At 36.6% G+C, this 13,037-nt stretch overlaps 1 protein-coding gene across 6 annotated transcripts in view; it reads left to right on the top strand.

Moving 5' to 3' along the window:
- The window catches only part of GAS2L3 (growth arrest specific 2 like 3), a 35,591-nt gene that overhangs the window by 17,289 nt on the left and 5,265 nt on the right, over positions 1 to 13,037 (top strand). For 5 of the 6 annotated variants that reach the window (XM_043881993.1, XM_043881994.1, XM_043881996.1 and 2 more), the window contains exons 3-8: positions 2,577 to 2,745; positions 4,114 to 4,229; positions 8,531 to 8,672; positions 9,501 to 9,564; positions 10,225 to 10,363; positions 12,665 to 12,772. In XM_043881993.1, coding sequence (XP_043737928.1) covers positions 2,577 to 2,745; positions 4,114 to 4,229; positions 8,531 to 8,672; positions 9,501 to 9,564; positions 10,225 to 10,363; positions 12,665 to 12,772 — 738 coding nt within the window. The remainder of the gene's footprint in view (positions 1 to 2,576; positions 2,746 to 4,113; positions 4,230 to 8,530; positions 8,673 to 9,500; positions 9,565 to 10,224; positions 10,364 to 12,664; positions 12,773 to 13,037) is intronic. The other variant, XM_043881997.1, reaches the window with a different exon arrangement.

The following is a 13,037-nucleotide window of genomic DNA, read 5'->3' as shown; positions in this document are numbered from 1 at the left end:
ATTGGAATGTGCTCTTTATTTTCTTTTTTTTTTTTTTTGCATTGTATGCATGTCTTTTTATTTTTATTTTTTTAATTTTTTTAAATTTTTTAATGTTTTTTTTATTTTTTATTTTTTCCATTTATTTTTATTAGTTGGAAGCTAATTACTTTACAATATTGTAGTGGTTTTTGCCATACATTGACATGAATCAGCCATGGATTTACATGTGTCCCCCATCCCGATGGGGCTCTTTATTTTCCTCCAAGTTTGTCTGGACTAACAATGGTGTTGATATGGCTTTTAATTTGATAGTTAAGACTTGCCTCAAATAAACTTCAGTGAGTTTAATATATTTTAGGGAGGAAATTATCTGCTTTTAAAAATCAAGAAAGAATTAGATTCACTTGATATTAACTATATTTATGCCTCTTTTTAAGAAAACTTAAAAAATTTTTCACTTAAAAGCAATCACAAACCTACAACTAATTGTTAAGTGTAGAACAGAAGTATTTGTTTGCTGAACCATTTGAAAACAGGTTGCAGATCTGGTGCCCCCTTACTTCCAGACTTCAGTCGTGTACTGCTCACGTGCAAGGACTTGCTGCTCTGAAACCACCATAAGCCATCAGTCAGGATATTGATGTCGGTGCAGTACTGCCGCCTGATACTCAGACCACTGTCAAATATTGCCAGTTGCCCCAACAGTGTCCAGTTCAGAACCACATGTTGCGTTTAGTTGTCGTGTCCCTTATTCTCTATCAGTCCAGAGCAGTATCTCAGTCTTTGCTTTCTTTAATGACCTTGACACTTTTGAATATTATAAACCAATTGTTTTGTGGAATGTCCCTCAATTTAGATTTACCTGATATTCTCATGATTAGATTGAGGTTATGCATCTTGGCAGGAATATCAGAGGGATGCTGTTTCATCTCACTACATCCCATTAAGTGGCATATGATTTTGATTTGTCCCATTATTGATCATATTCACTTGTGCCACTCAGTTAAGTTGCTGTCTGATAAGTTTCTCAACTGTGAAATTACTCTTTCTTTCTTTGTAATAAGTATTTCTGTGGAAGTACTTTGAAACTGTATGAAAATCTCATCCCTCATCAGAATTCCCATTTATTCATTTATTTGTATCTGCATGAACTCAGAGTTGTCCATTTTATTCAGTGGGTTATAATTCCCTTACATCATTATTTTGATGCTCAAATTGTTAATTTAGCCAGCAGAAATCCCTTTAAGTTGACTTCTGGGTCCTTTTGCATGTCTCTATCATTCTTTAAGTACTTCTTTGCTTTCTGGTAAAAATACTCCATTCCTATACCATAGAGTTCATTCTAACTTTCTCTCAGTCCATAGTTACACCTCTCTTCTTTGGCAGGAAGAAACCTGGCTCCAACTTGTTAAATCCTCATGTCTCCCACTGTTACTGGCAGCTCTCCCTAAGTTGATGTCCTTCTCAGCTCAGTTGGGTTCTGCCGCCCTCACTGGACGTTCCCCCGTTGTCCCCAGTGGACACCCTCCTTACCTTGCCTCGGGTCTGACACTGTGCCTGGGGCTGTACCCCTGTGTGGTAGATGCCTGTCACCTCACTCAAACTCTGCTCCTCTGTTTCTCTCCTCCTGTGAGAACCCCTTCACCACTTGGGCTCTGATACCCTTTCCTCAGTTGAAATTTAGCACAGTCTTTTTTCTCTCAATAATTCTATATTAAAAGTGCATCTAATTGTATTTCAAAATTTGCAAGTGTTGGTTTGATAGCATGTTTATGTCAGTTTTTATTTTAAACCAGGGGTTGACCAGTTAGTAAATATTTTTGACTTTGTGAGTTGGTAGGCAAAACTGAAGCTATTATGTAGGTGCTTATATAACTACCATTTTAAAATGTGAAAATCATTTTTTTGCTTGTGGGCCTTGCAATAGTAGGTGATGGACCAGATTATATAGGTTTTTTAGATAACACTGTTGTTAGGATTTAAAGTTTATAAAATGCCATCTGTGCATTCATTCATTTATTTGTCCATTATTCAACAAATATTGTTAGGCCCAGTGCTACATTCTACAAGTGTGTTAGTCACTCAGTCATGTCCAGTTCTTTACGACCCCATGAACTGTAGCCTGCCAGCTTCCTTTGTCCAAAGAATTCTCCAGGCAAGACTACTGGAGTGGGTAGCCCTTCCCTTCTCCAGGGGATCTTCCCAACCCAGGGATCAAACTTAGGTCTTCTACATTCTACAAAGATGTATTATTAACTCATTTTACAACCAAGATGCTGAGACTCTGGTCAAGTAACTTGTTAAACTTACTGAGCTAACAAGTGAAAGAAAGATAATTATGTGTTGACTTTTATCCCCTTGATTTGACAGTAGAATCCTTTAGTTAGAGGTTCACTTGTACTTGTCACAGGATTGAATATGGGAAGTAAGGCAAGAATCTAGACCAGTCGTTTGCTTCTGGTGTGTTAGCTCTCTGGGAGCCACTGCAGCTCTGAACGTGTGTGTGTTAAATATGGTCTACGATGCACTGTTTAAATAAACACTGGAATCCTGACTTTTAACAAGTTGCGCCCGTTGGTTGACGTTTTCTCTAGGTGTGGTTTGGAGAAGACCTGCCTCTGAGTCCTCGGAGTCCTCTGACCCCCAGACATGGGCCAGGTTTGGCTGATGTTTGTCAGTATGATGAGTGGATAGCCGTGAGGCATGAGGCCACCCTGTTGCCCATGCAAGAAGACCTGTCCATCTGGTTGTCTGGTTTATTAGGTAAGGCTGGCAAAGACACTCAGAATTGTACTCTCTTACCCAGAAAATGTTTATTGAGAATCTTACTCTTTGTCAAGGAGTCATTGTTCCAGAAATTGGGGATCCTCTAGTGAAGGAAATATTTGATGTCCTTATTTTCACCAAACTTACATTCTATCTTGCAGAAGATATTCTGGTTCACTTTGACCCCCAGGGCTTGAATAGTAAACAAGTTTGAGGCTTAATGGTAGAGGTCAAATAGTGGTCAAATAGTAAAAGCTGTGAATAATCAATGTTTTCATTGTTAATATTAAAAAAAAAATTTAAGTATGTCGGTCTAATTTGGGAGTCTATATTTGATTGATTCCCCCCCCCCCCTTAAACTTGTGTAAAGCGTGAGATTCTGGGTGGAATATATGCTGTAATTAAAATGATTTCTGTTTCCCTGGTGGCTCAGCTGGTAAAGAATCCAGCTGCAATGTGGGAGACCTGAGTTTGATCCCTGGGTTGGGAAGATCTCCTGAAGAAGGGAACGGCTACCCACTGCAGTATTCTGGCCTGGAGAATTCCATGGACTGTACCATCCATGGGGTTGCAAAGAGTTGGACACAACTGAGCAACCTTCACTTCACTTCTGTTTCTGAAGCTCTGAGGGGCACAGGCATATGAAACCTAGGAGGAAGTGTTAGGATGGGGAATACATGGCATCTTATTTCTTTACTCAGGGGGTGTGAGTGCTGTGAACTTTCGCCCCGGGATCAGCGGGTGGGGGAAATCTCTTTTAAATAACAGAATTTTGTGTAGCCTTCCAAAGTTTTCATGAAAAGATATACATACATCTCATCTATGGTCTTTCAAGATAATTAAAAACACCGTAAACACTCACTCTAAAGATCTCATATCAGTTTGAAGATTTGGATAATTTTTTTGAAGTTTATTATGTAATAATGCTTCCAAAAAGAAGATTTTAGAGGTGAAAAGCTGGTATTTCCTGAATACTTGTTACGTTGCTCTTTCATTTTAAAATTGCAACAAAGTCCATCTTATAGAGAATCTTTCTTGTGCATGCAGCTGTAATGTGCAGTGAATCAAAACTGAATAGTGAATATTGAAATATAAAACACTTTGGTGTTTTAAAATGAAATAAAGTAGATGTCATTTTATTTTTTCTATGCTTCTATACCACAGATATTTTTGCTTCATTTGACTTTCACTTAATTTTACATTATCTGCTGTTTTAACTGTAATATCTAGGAGTGAATACTTGGGGTCTGATCTAGTGTTTGTCTAGTGTTTCAGCTATAATCTGATTGCTTTTAATTAAATTTTGGCCATATTGTTTGAATTTACCATTTCTGGAAGAATCTTAGCTTTGAAATATGTTCTTAGGTATTGAAGTTAAGGCTGAAAGGCTATTGGAAGAACTTGATAATGGAGTGCTGTTATGCCAGCTGATTGATGTTCTTCAAAACATGGTGAAAACATGCAACTCTGAAGAACCTGTGGTAAGAAGATGTTTGACAGTAGTGATTTTGTACTTTGGTACATATTGATTTGTTTATGGACATTTTTTATTTCTACAAGGTTATAAACTTCCACCTCAACTGTATGTAAATCTTGGATAATTTACTTAATCTTTTTGAGCATCTGAGAAAAAATTCTCACTTGTAAAATGGAGATATTAACATTTACCTTATAGAGTATAGATTCGAGGAGTCAGCAAAATTAAATGAGATAATATAGAGACAGTGGTTAGCTTCGTGCCTGGTGAATAGTAAATATGTAACAGCTAGCTCTGCTTGAGAATAATAGTCCCTTCCTTATAGGGTTACTGTAAGAGTTTAAATGAAAAAAGAGGTGATGATGGTTCCTGGCACACAGTTAAGAGCTATCGTCATCATCATCTTTGTATTCCTTATATATTATCTTGGTGGTAAATTCTGTAAGCATTGTTTGAATGAATAATACTTTTCTTAGACAGTTTTCCTCCATTGATCATGAGGTTGTGATTTGAAGTAAATAAGGTTTCCTCTCTTTTTATCAAATATGGATGTTTTCATTCATGGGATCTGAGGTTTGTGAGTGTGGGTTCTAAGCATAAGCATAGCCTGGTAGAAATATAAAGTAGTACCATTTTTCCGGGAGAAAACAGGTAATATATATCACATTGAAAATAAAGCATATTGTTTGATATGTAAGATAATTCTAATTCCAGAAATTTATTCTAAAAAAATAACCACAAATTCACAAGAATTATTGTGCAAAAAAAATTTAAGAACAACCTAAATGCTCATCAGTAAAGAAGTTGTTTAAAATTCATTATGGTACCTAAATAGTGGAATATTATCTGTTCATTAGAAATGACTATTTATTTACCCTAAAGGATGCCTGCAACCTGTCATTAAGTGTGCATGTGCACTTACACAATCAGCCTACAGAAGAGTGTGTTTGTGTAGCACTATGTAGGGACACATATGCTTGTGTACAGAGATGTCTTACTGAAATGTGGATGAGATTTCACTTACTACCAACCAGCTTTGCATTTGGCAGTGTTGGTTGATTTTTTTTTTTTCCTACATACAATTAGAAAAACTCAGAAAGCTATTTTAACTCTGGAAGATAATAGCAACAGGAAGGAAATATAAGGAACTGGTAATAGTGGTTATCTCCCGGGAGTGGAAGGAGCTGAGGGGTAGAGGTGGCAGAAAGACATACCCTGCTCTGCCTGTTGCATCTTAAAAATCACATACACGAATTTCTTAATTCAAGTAAAAATTCAAGACAAAACTGAAAACTGCTCAGCCTAGGCAGGATTATTTGGTCCAGATAGTAAAAATAAAAACATAGGATTCTGTAAAACTTAGATCATCGATTTTCAAAGATCTTGAATTAAGAATGGGCTACTATTTCGTTAGTGAGGTTCTCCTCAAGAAACTCAGAACCATATTTGTAAATCTGCAAATAAGGAAGTAAGCAAAAAGTTGTCTGTCTGTAAACCTTTAACAGCAATAATTTTGTATTTGTATTTATGTTTGGAGAGATGTACTATAAAGATGTGCTTTGGAATTCTCATGTCATTCTTAAAACCTTTTAGAACTAATACCCCAAAAGCTATCCTTTTCATTATAGGAGACTGGAATGCAAAAGTAGGAAGTCAAGAAACACCTGGAGTAACAGGCAAATTTGGCCTTGGAACACAAAATGAAGCAGGGCAAAGGCTCATAAAGTTTGCCAAGAGAACGCACTCACTGGTCATAGCAAACACCCTCTTCCAAAAACACAAGGGAAGACTCTACACATGGACATCCCCAGATGGTCAACACCGATCAGATTGATTATATTCTTTGCAGCCAGAGATGGAGAAGCTCTATACAGTCAGCAAAAGCAAGACCGGGAACTGACTGTGGCTCAGATCATGAACTCCTTATTGCCAAATTCAAACTTAAATTGAAGAAAGTAGGGAAAACCACTAGATCATTAAAGTATGACCTGAATTAAATCCCTTACGATTATACAGTGGAAGTGAGAAATAGATTCAGGGGATTAGATCTGATAGATAGAGTGCCTGAAGAACTACGGATAGAGGTTCATGACATTGTTCAAGAGGCAGTGATCAAGACCATCCCCAAGAAAAAGAAATGCAGAAAGGCAAAATGGTTGTCTGAGGAGGCCTTACAAACAGCTATGAGAAGAAGAGAAGTGAAAAGCAAAGGAGCAAAGGAAAGATATATCCATTTGAATGCACAGTTCCAAAAAATAGCAAAGAGAGATAAGAAAGCCTTCCTCAATGATCAGTGCAAAGAAATAGAGGAAAACAACAGAATGGGAAAGACTAGAGATCTCTCCAAGAAAATTAGAGATCCCAAGGGAACTTTTCATGCAAAGATGGTTCGATAAAGGACAGAAATGGGACGGACCTAACAGAAGCAGAAGATATTAAAAAGAGGTGGCAAGAATATACAGAAGAACTATACAAAAGAGATCTTCATGACCTAGATAATCACCATGGGTGATCACTCACCTAGAGCCAGACATCCTGGAATGTGAAGTCAAGTAGGCCTTAGGAAGCATCACAACAAACAAAGCTAGTGGAGGTGATGGGATTCCAGTTGAGCTATTTCAAATCCTAAATGATGATGCTGTGAAAGTGCTGCATTCAATATGCAAACAAATTTGGAAATTTCAGCAGTGGCCACAGGACAGAAAAGGTCAGCTTTTCATTCCAATCCCAAAGAAAGGCAATGCCAAAGAATGTTCAAACTATCGCACAGTTGCACTCATCTCACAAACTAGCAAAGTAATGCTCAAAATTCTCCAAGCCAGACTCCAACAGTACATGAACCATGAACTTCCAGTTGTTCAAGCTGGTTTTAGAAAAGGCATAGTAACCAGAGATCAAATTGCCAACATCCATTGGATCATCGAAAAAGCAAGAGGATTCCAGAAAAACATCTACTTTTGGTTTATTGACTATGCCAACGCTGTTGACTGTGTGGATCACAACAAACTGTGGAAAATTCTGAAAGAGATGGGAATACCAGACAACCTGACCTGCCTCCTGAGAAATCTGTATGGAGGCCAGGAAGCAACAGTTAGAACTGGACATGGAACAACGGACTGGTTCCAAATAGAGAAGGGAGTACATCTAGGCTGTTTATTGTCACCCTGCTTATTTAACTTATATGCAGAGTACGTCATGAGAAACGCTGGACTGGATGAAGCACAGGCTGGAATTAAGATTACTGGGAGAAATATCAATAACCTCAGATACGCAGATGATACCACCCTCATGGCAGATAGTGAAGAGGAACTAAAGAGCCTCTTGATGCAAGTGAAAGAGGAGAGTGAAAAAGTTGGCTTAAAGCTCAACATTCAGAAAACTAAGATCATGGCTTCTGGTCCCATCACTTCATGGCAAATAGATGGGGAAACAGTGGAAACAGTATCAGATTTTATTTTTGGGGGCTCCAAAATCACTGCAGATGGTGACTGCAGTCATAAAATTAAAAAGCAGAGACATTACTTTATCAACAAAGGTCCATTTAGTCAAAGCTATGGTTTTTCCAGTAGTCATGTATGGATGTGAGAGTTGGACTATACAGAAAGCTGAGCACTGAAGCATTGATGCTTTTGAACTGTGGTGTTGGAGAAGACTCTTGAGAGTCCCTTGGACTGCAAGGAGATCCAGCCAGTCCATCCTAAAGGAAATCAGTCCTGAGTGTTCATTGGAAGGACTGATGCTGAAGCTGAAACTCCAGTACTTTGGCCACCTGATGTGAAGAACTGACTCGTTGGAAAAGACCCTGATGCTGGGAAAGATTGAAGGTGGGAGGAGAAGGGGGAGACAGAGGATGAGATGGTTGGTTGGCATCACCAACTCAGTGGAGATGAGTTTGAGTAAACTCCGGGATTTGGTGATGGACAGGGTGCCTGGCATGCTACAGTTCATGGGGCTGCAACGAGTCAGACATGACTGAGTGATTGAACTGACTTGAACTGCTAATTTTGACCAGACTGTTTTCCTAGAAATGACTTTCTGGAATATATTGGGTTGGCCAAAAAGTTCATTTGAGTTTTTCTGTACCATCTTATGGAAAAACCCAAACAAACCTTTTGGCCAACCCAATACTTATTCAAAAAAGCAAAATAATTTTTGAAGATGCATTTCTCCCTAGTGCTGTGTAATCTTTAGCTACCTTCAAGGGACTAAACATTTATTAATGCCCACTTTAATGCCATATTAAAATGGATATCTAATGAAAATATTCTTGATACCTGTTTGAAATTATTCTTTTGTCTTTTCCAGAATTTTCCAATGAGAAAAGTGCCCTGTAAGAAAGATGCTGCATCTGGTTCATTCTTTGCTAGAGACAATACTGCGAACTTCCTTCACTGGTGCAGGCACATTGGGGTTGATGAGACTTACCTCTTTGAATCTGAAGGTTTAGGTAAGTGTTGTAGTCGTATTTAATGTTTATTAGGATATTTTTGTACGCCTCACTTCTAGTTTTTCTTTCCAAATAAGAACTCAAATGCCACGTCTCATTTTCCTAGAAAAATTTATGTTCTAAATAGATGTGAAACAATTGGAGAATCAGATTCCAAATCAAATACATGATTAAACATTTCATTTGTAGTTATAAATTCTATATATCTAGAATGGCTTAGACAGACTTTACTTCCTAAATGAATTGGCTATGGGAAAGTTTTGGACTAATGCTTATTAACTAATTAATGTTTTAATTAAGAATTAGGGGGAAAAAAAAAGAATTAGGGGATTCCCTAGTGGTCCAGTGGTTAAGACTCTGAGCTCCCAATGGAGGGAGCATGGGTTCGATCCCTGATTGGGGAACTAAGATCCCACATGCTGTGTGTCCAATAAATAAAATAAAACAATTTTTAAAAAATCAAGAATTATTCAACAAAGTCTAAATTACTGGTAATCTCTCTTTGACCATATAATTACAGAAATAACAGTAGGTCAAATAATGTATACTCATGGTGTTTAGATTTACCTCATAAACAGAAGCTGCCAACTTGGTTATCTAAATGGGTTAATGTTTTTGACAGATCATTAAAAAAAATCATGCTCTACTGGAGAATTATTGATGTATTTTCTCATTTCATTTAATTCAGCAGAAGCATCTGTGCAGTGACCAAACTGAAAGCTATCTAAGTTTTTACTTGACTGTCTGTATATTCCCTCAAAGTATTTATGTATGTATAATTGCCTGTTTAATTTGCCCCTTAAAATTTGTGGTCTTATTTTTTCACAGTTTTGCACAAAGATCCAAGACAGGTATATCTTTGTCTTCTTGAAATCGGTCGAATTGTCTCAAGGTATGTATTCCACAATATTTCAGGCTTGCGCAAAGTCATAAAGATGTTTCAGGCTACTTTATTTTGTCTAGAATACTATTTTCTATAAATGAAAATAATTTTTAATTGGAATAAAGTAACTTAATTTACTATTTTTTCTTTCTTTTTCTTCCTTTAGTAACTTTGTTCACGTGAGCTGTGTCAACATTTGCTTGTTCATATAGCTTGCCTTTGTTTAATATTAAACTATAAAAGTGGGCACTTAGATTTTTAGGTTAAGAGTAGAATAAGAGCATGCAAGGTTTAAGCAGTTCACATTGAGGCAAGTCCTTTGAACACAAAGAGGGTTTGATAAGACAGCCGAGGTGTGGTACTCTCCATACCTCGTTCAATTCTGTCTTCACTCATGAGCTGATTTTTAAAGGTACCTTTAGGATCCCAGATGGAATACTGGGGGCATTCAGTAACCCAAATATATATGCTATGGTGTAAAGGTGATAATCTGAATTTTGGGCAGTCTAAGGGACATTAAAAAGCATTTTCAGATGTTCTGATGAAACAACTGGTAGAAGAGAGTCATACAGACTTTATTTAAAATTAAAAGATAACCTATTGTGATATACATGGAAGTACTTGCCTCAGACTTCACTTGATTGATGAGATCTCATGATTCATTTTCAGATATGGGGTTGAGCCACCAGTATTAGTGAAACTTGAGAAAGAAATTGAACTAGAAGAGACTTTACTTAATACTTCTGGGCCTGAAGATTCCATCAGCATTCCAAAATCGTGTTGTCAGCATGAAGAGCTGCATGAAGCTGTAAGTAACTGTCACGCTGTCTTCCAGCCGTGACGCGCCAGAGTCTCATAGTTTGCCACAAGTGTTCCTCTTTCATTTTTATTGTCATTGAAAAGGGGAAAAGAATGTAGCACGAATGTAAGTGTTTATTGCACTGTTATTTGTAAGGGTGAAAAATTGGAAGCAATATAAATACTCTCAAATTGGACATTGGTTATGTAAACTAGGATTCATTATCTTTACAGAATAATCATTTTATGTGATCATTATGAAGACCGTAGAGCAATAAGAAAAATGTTTATTTTGTATAAAGTATGTATCAGAACTTCATTTAGATTCACCACCTTATTTATATTGTGGGTTAGTTCTAATTTGTACTGCTGAATATAAGTGGTGTTTGGTATTTTGAACAAAGAAAATAAGTGACTTTTAGTTTTGTTATGAAAACTAAAAGAAAGAAAACACATTTCTTGAAACCTGCATGTGCTATATGAATATATTCAATGTCCACCTGTACATATGTGATCTGCCAGATCTTAGGGTCATGTCTAAAATAGGGAGCAATTATTATCTGATTCATTTTTCTGAGTGCTGTGAAGAAGTATAGAACTGTAGCTCTGTGTACCTCAAACTTTAATGGATAGAAAATAATGACTGAAATAATTACCTCCTTTCAAATTACTTTTTTACCTGATTTATAAATGGTTTAAATAATTATAAATTCTTTCCCCAAATTCAGATTATTTATAGCCATCCTTTGAATGTGGTATGTATGTGTGTGTATGAATGTGTGTACATATATATGCACATATACCCAGGCTATGAACAAGATAAACTTGATTGAATCGCATATGAAAATCAGTTCTGTTTATAATCATGCTATTTTGTTAAATGAATGATGTTGTGAGATAAATCCAAACACTTCTGATTGGGCCCCAGATGAATCCATAAGTGTCGTCTTGAGTAGATAATTAAGACAGTCATAAATTTCTGTTGCTGCTCAGCTACACTGAGTATATCTGAAGAGACTTTCTTTAATATCATGTCTGTATTCAGTTAACTGAATTTGTATAGATATACTCTGTATGACAAGTAGTTGAGAAAAATAAACATGGTCTTGATTTTTCAAAAGTGTCATTTTAGGAGAACAAAATATTTTCCACAGTGGCTGATATGTGACTTTTTTTCAAGTCATACATATCTCAGGAAATATTTTCATTGGGTCAATTCATTTTAATTTCCATGTTTTGAATATAGAATTCCTAAATTTTTATTTTTATTTCAGTTTTTACCATTTTTAAGATATTTACTGTAGTTAAAAATTCTGTAAACCCCTTACGGAGTAGAGGTAGTTTAACCCTCATCTCCATAGCAGACTATTTGAAACAAAGCAAGTATTTTTAGAAAAATGTCTCTTGAGTTGAAATTTTTAGAATTTACCCTATCTTAGGTGAATAGGTATAAATATGTCTATGCCTATTTTAACAGTAACTTTGGAACATATCTGAATATTCCCCCATAGTATTACTGTAGCATAGCATTAGGGGACAAGTGAAAATTCTAGGTAAAACTTCATCTGACATAATTTTTAATTCTTTATTCTGTTGGCTTTCTTGGCTTTAAATTTTGTTGTTGTTTAGTCACTCACTGAGTCTGGCTCTTTGCGACCCCATGGACTGCAGCCCACAGTCTCCTCTGTCCATGGGATTTCCCAGGCAGGAATACTGAAGTGGGTTGCCATTTGCTTCTCCCTGACCTGACATATATTAATTCAGGTCTTAAAACAATTCAAGCTTAGTAATGAACTCATACGTTTCTTATGATTTAATGAATGTGTTTTGAATTGACTTCACGGTGTGCACATTCAGACCTTTTCTGGTGATCGGTGAGTACACGATGAGTCTGACTGCACTTGGGCAGAGAGTGAGAGAGAGACTCAATACTTCATCACTGCTAACTTTTATTAGATTAGTGAATGTCTAAGTCTCAGGTGGTAAAGAATCTGCCTGCAATGCGGGAGACCCAGGTTCGATCCCTGGGTTGGGAAGATCCCCTGGAGAAGGAAATGGCAACCCACTCCAGTATTCATGCCTGGAGAATTCCATGGACAGAAGAGTCTGGAAGGCCACAGTCCATGGGGTAGCAAAGAGTCAGACATGACTGAGCTACTAACACACTCAGAAGATTAGAAATAATAGTTGAACTGTCTTTAAATTTTTATCTTTGAGTTTGATTTTTCCCAGCTATCAAATAACCTTGCATTTTAATGTTAAAGTAGTTTTGGCATAAGTCCTAAATCTTTTTATTTATTTTTAATCTTAGGTTAAACACATTGCTGAAGACCCTCCGTGTAGTTGTTCTCATCGGTTTTCTATTGAGTACTTATCTGAAGGACGATATCGACTAGGAGATAAAATACTTTTTATAAGAGTAAGTCCACCATTTACATCCTATTACATTCAGATCTTTTTTTTAAATTAAATTTCATTCAAGTATAGTTGATTTACAATGTTGTGTTAGTTTCACAGCCAAGTGAATCAGTTATATGCACACACATATCCACTCTTTTTTTAGATTCTCTTCCCATATAGGACATTATAGAGCATGGAGTAGAGTTCCCTGTGCTATGTGGCAGGTTCTTATTAATCTATTTTTATATATAGTCACCTATATATATATAGTCACCAATATCCCA

Source organism: Cervus elaphus, chromosome 22 (genome assembly GCF_910594005.1).
Source record: "Cervus elaphus chromosome 22, mCerEla1.1, whole genome shotgun sequence".
NCBI lineage: Eukaryota > Metazoa > Chordata > Mammalia > Artiodactyla > Cervidae > Cervus > Cervus elaphus.
This window is presented reverse-complemented; position numbering and strand designations above follow the sequence as displayed.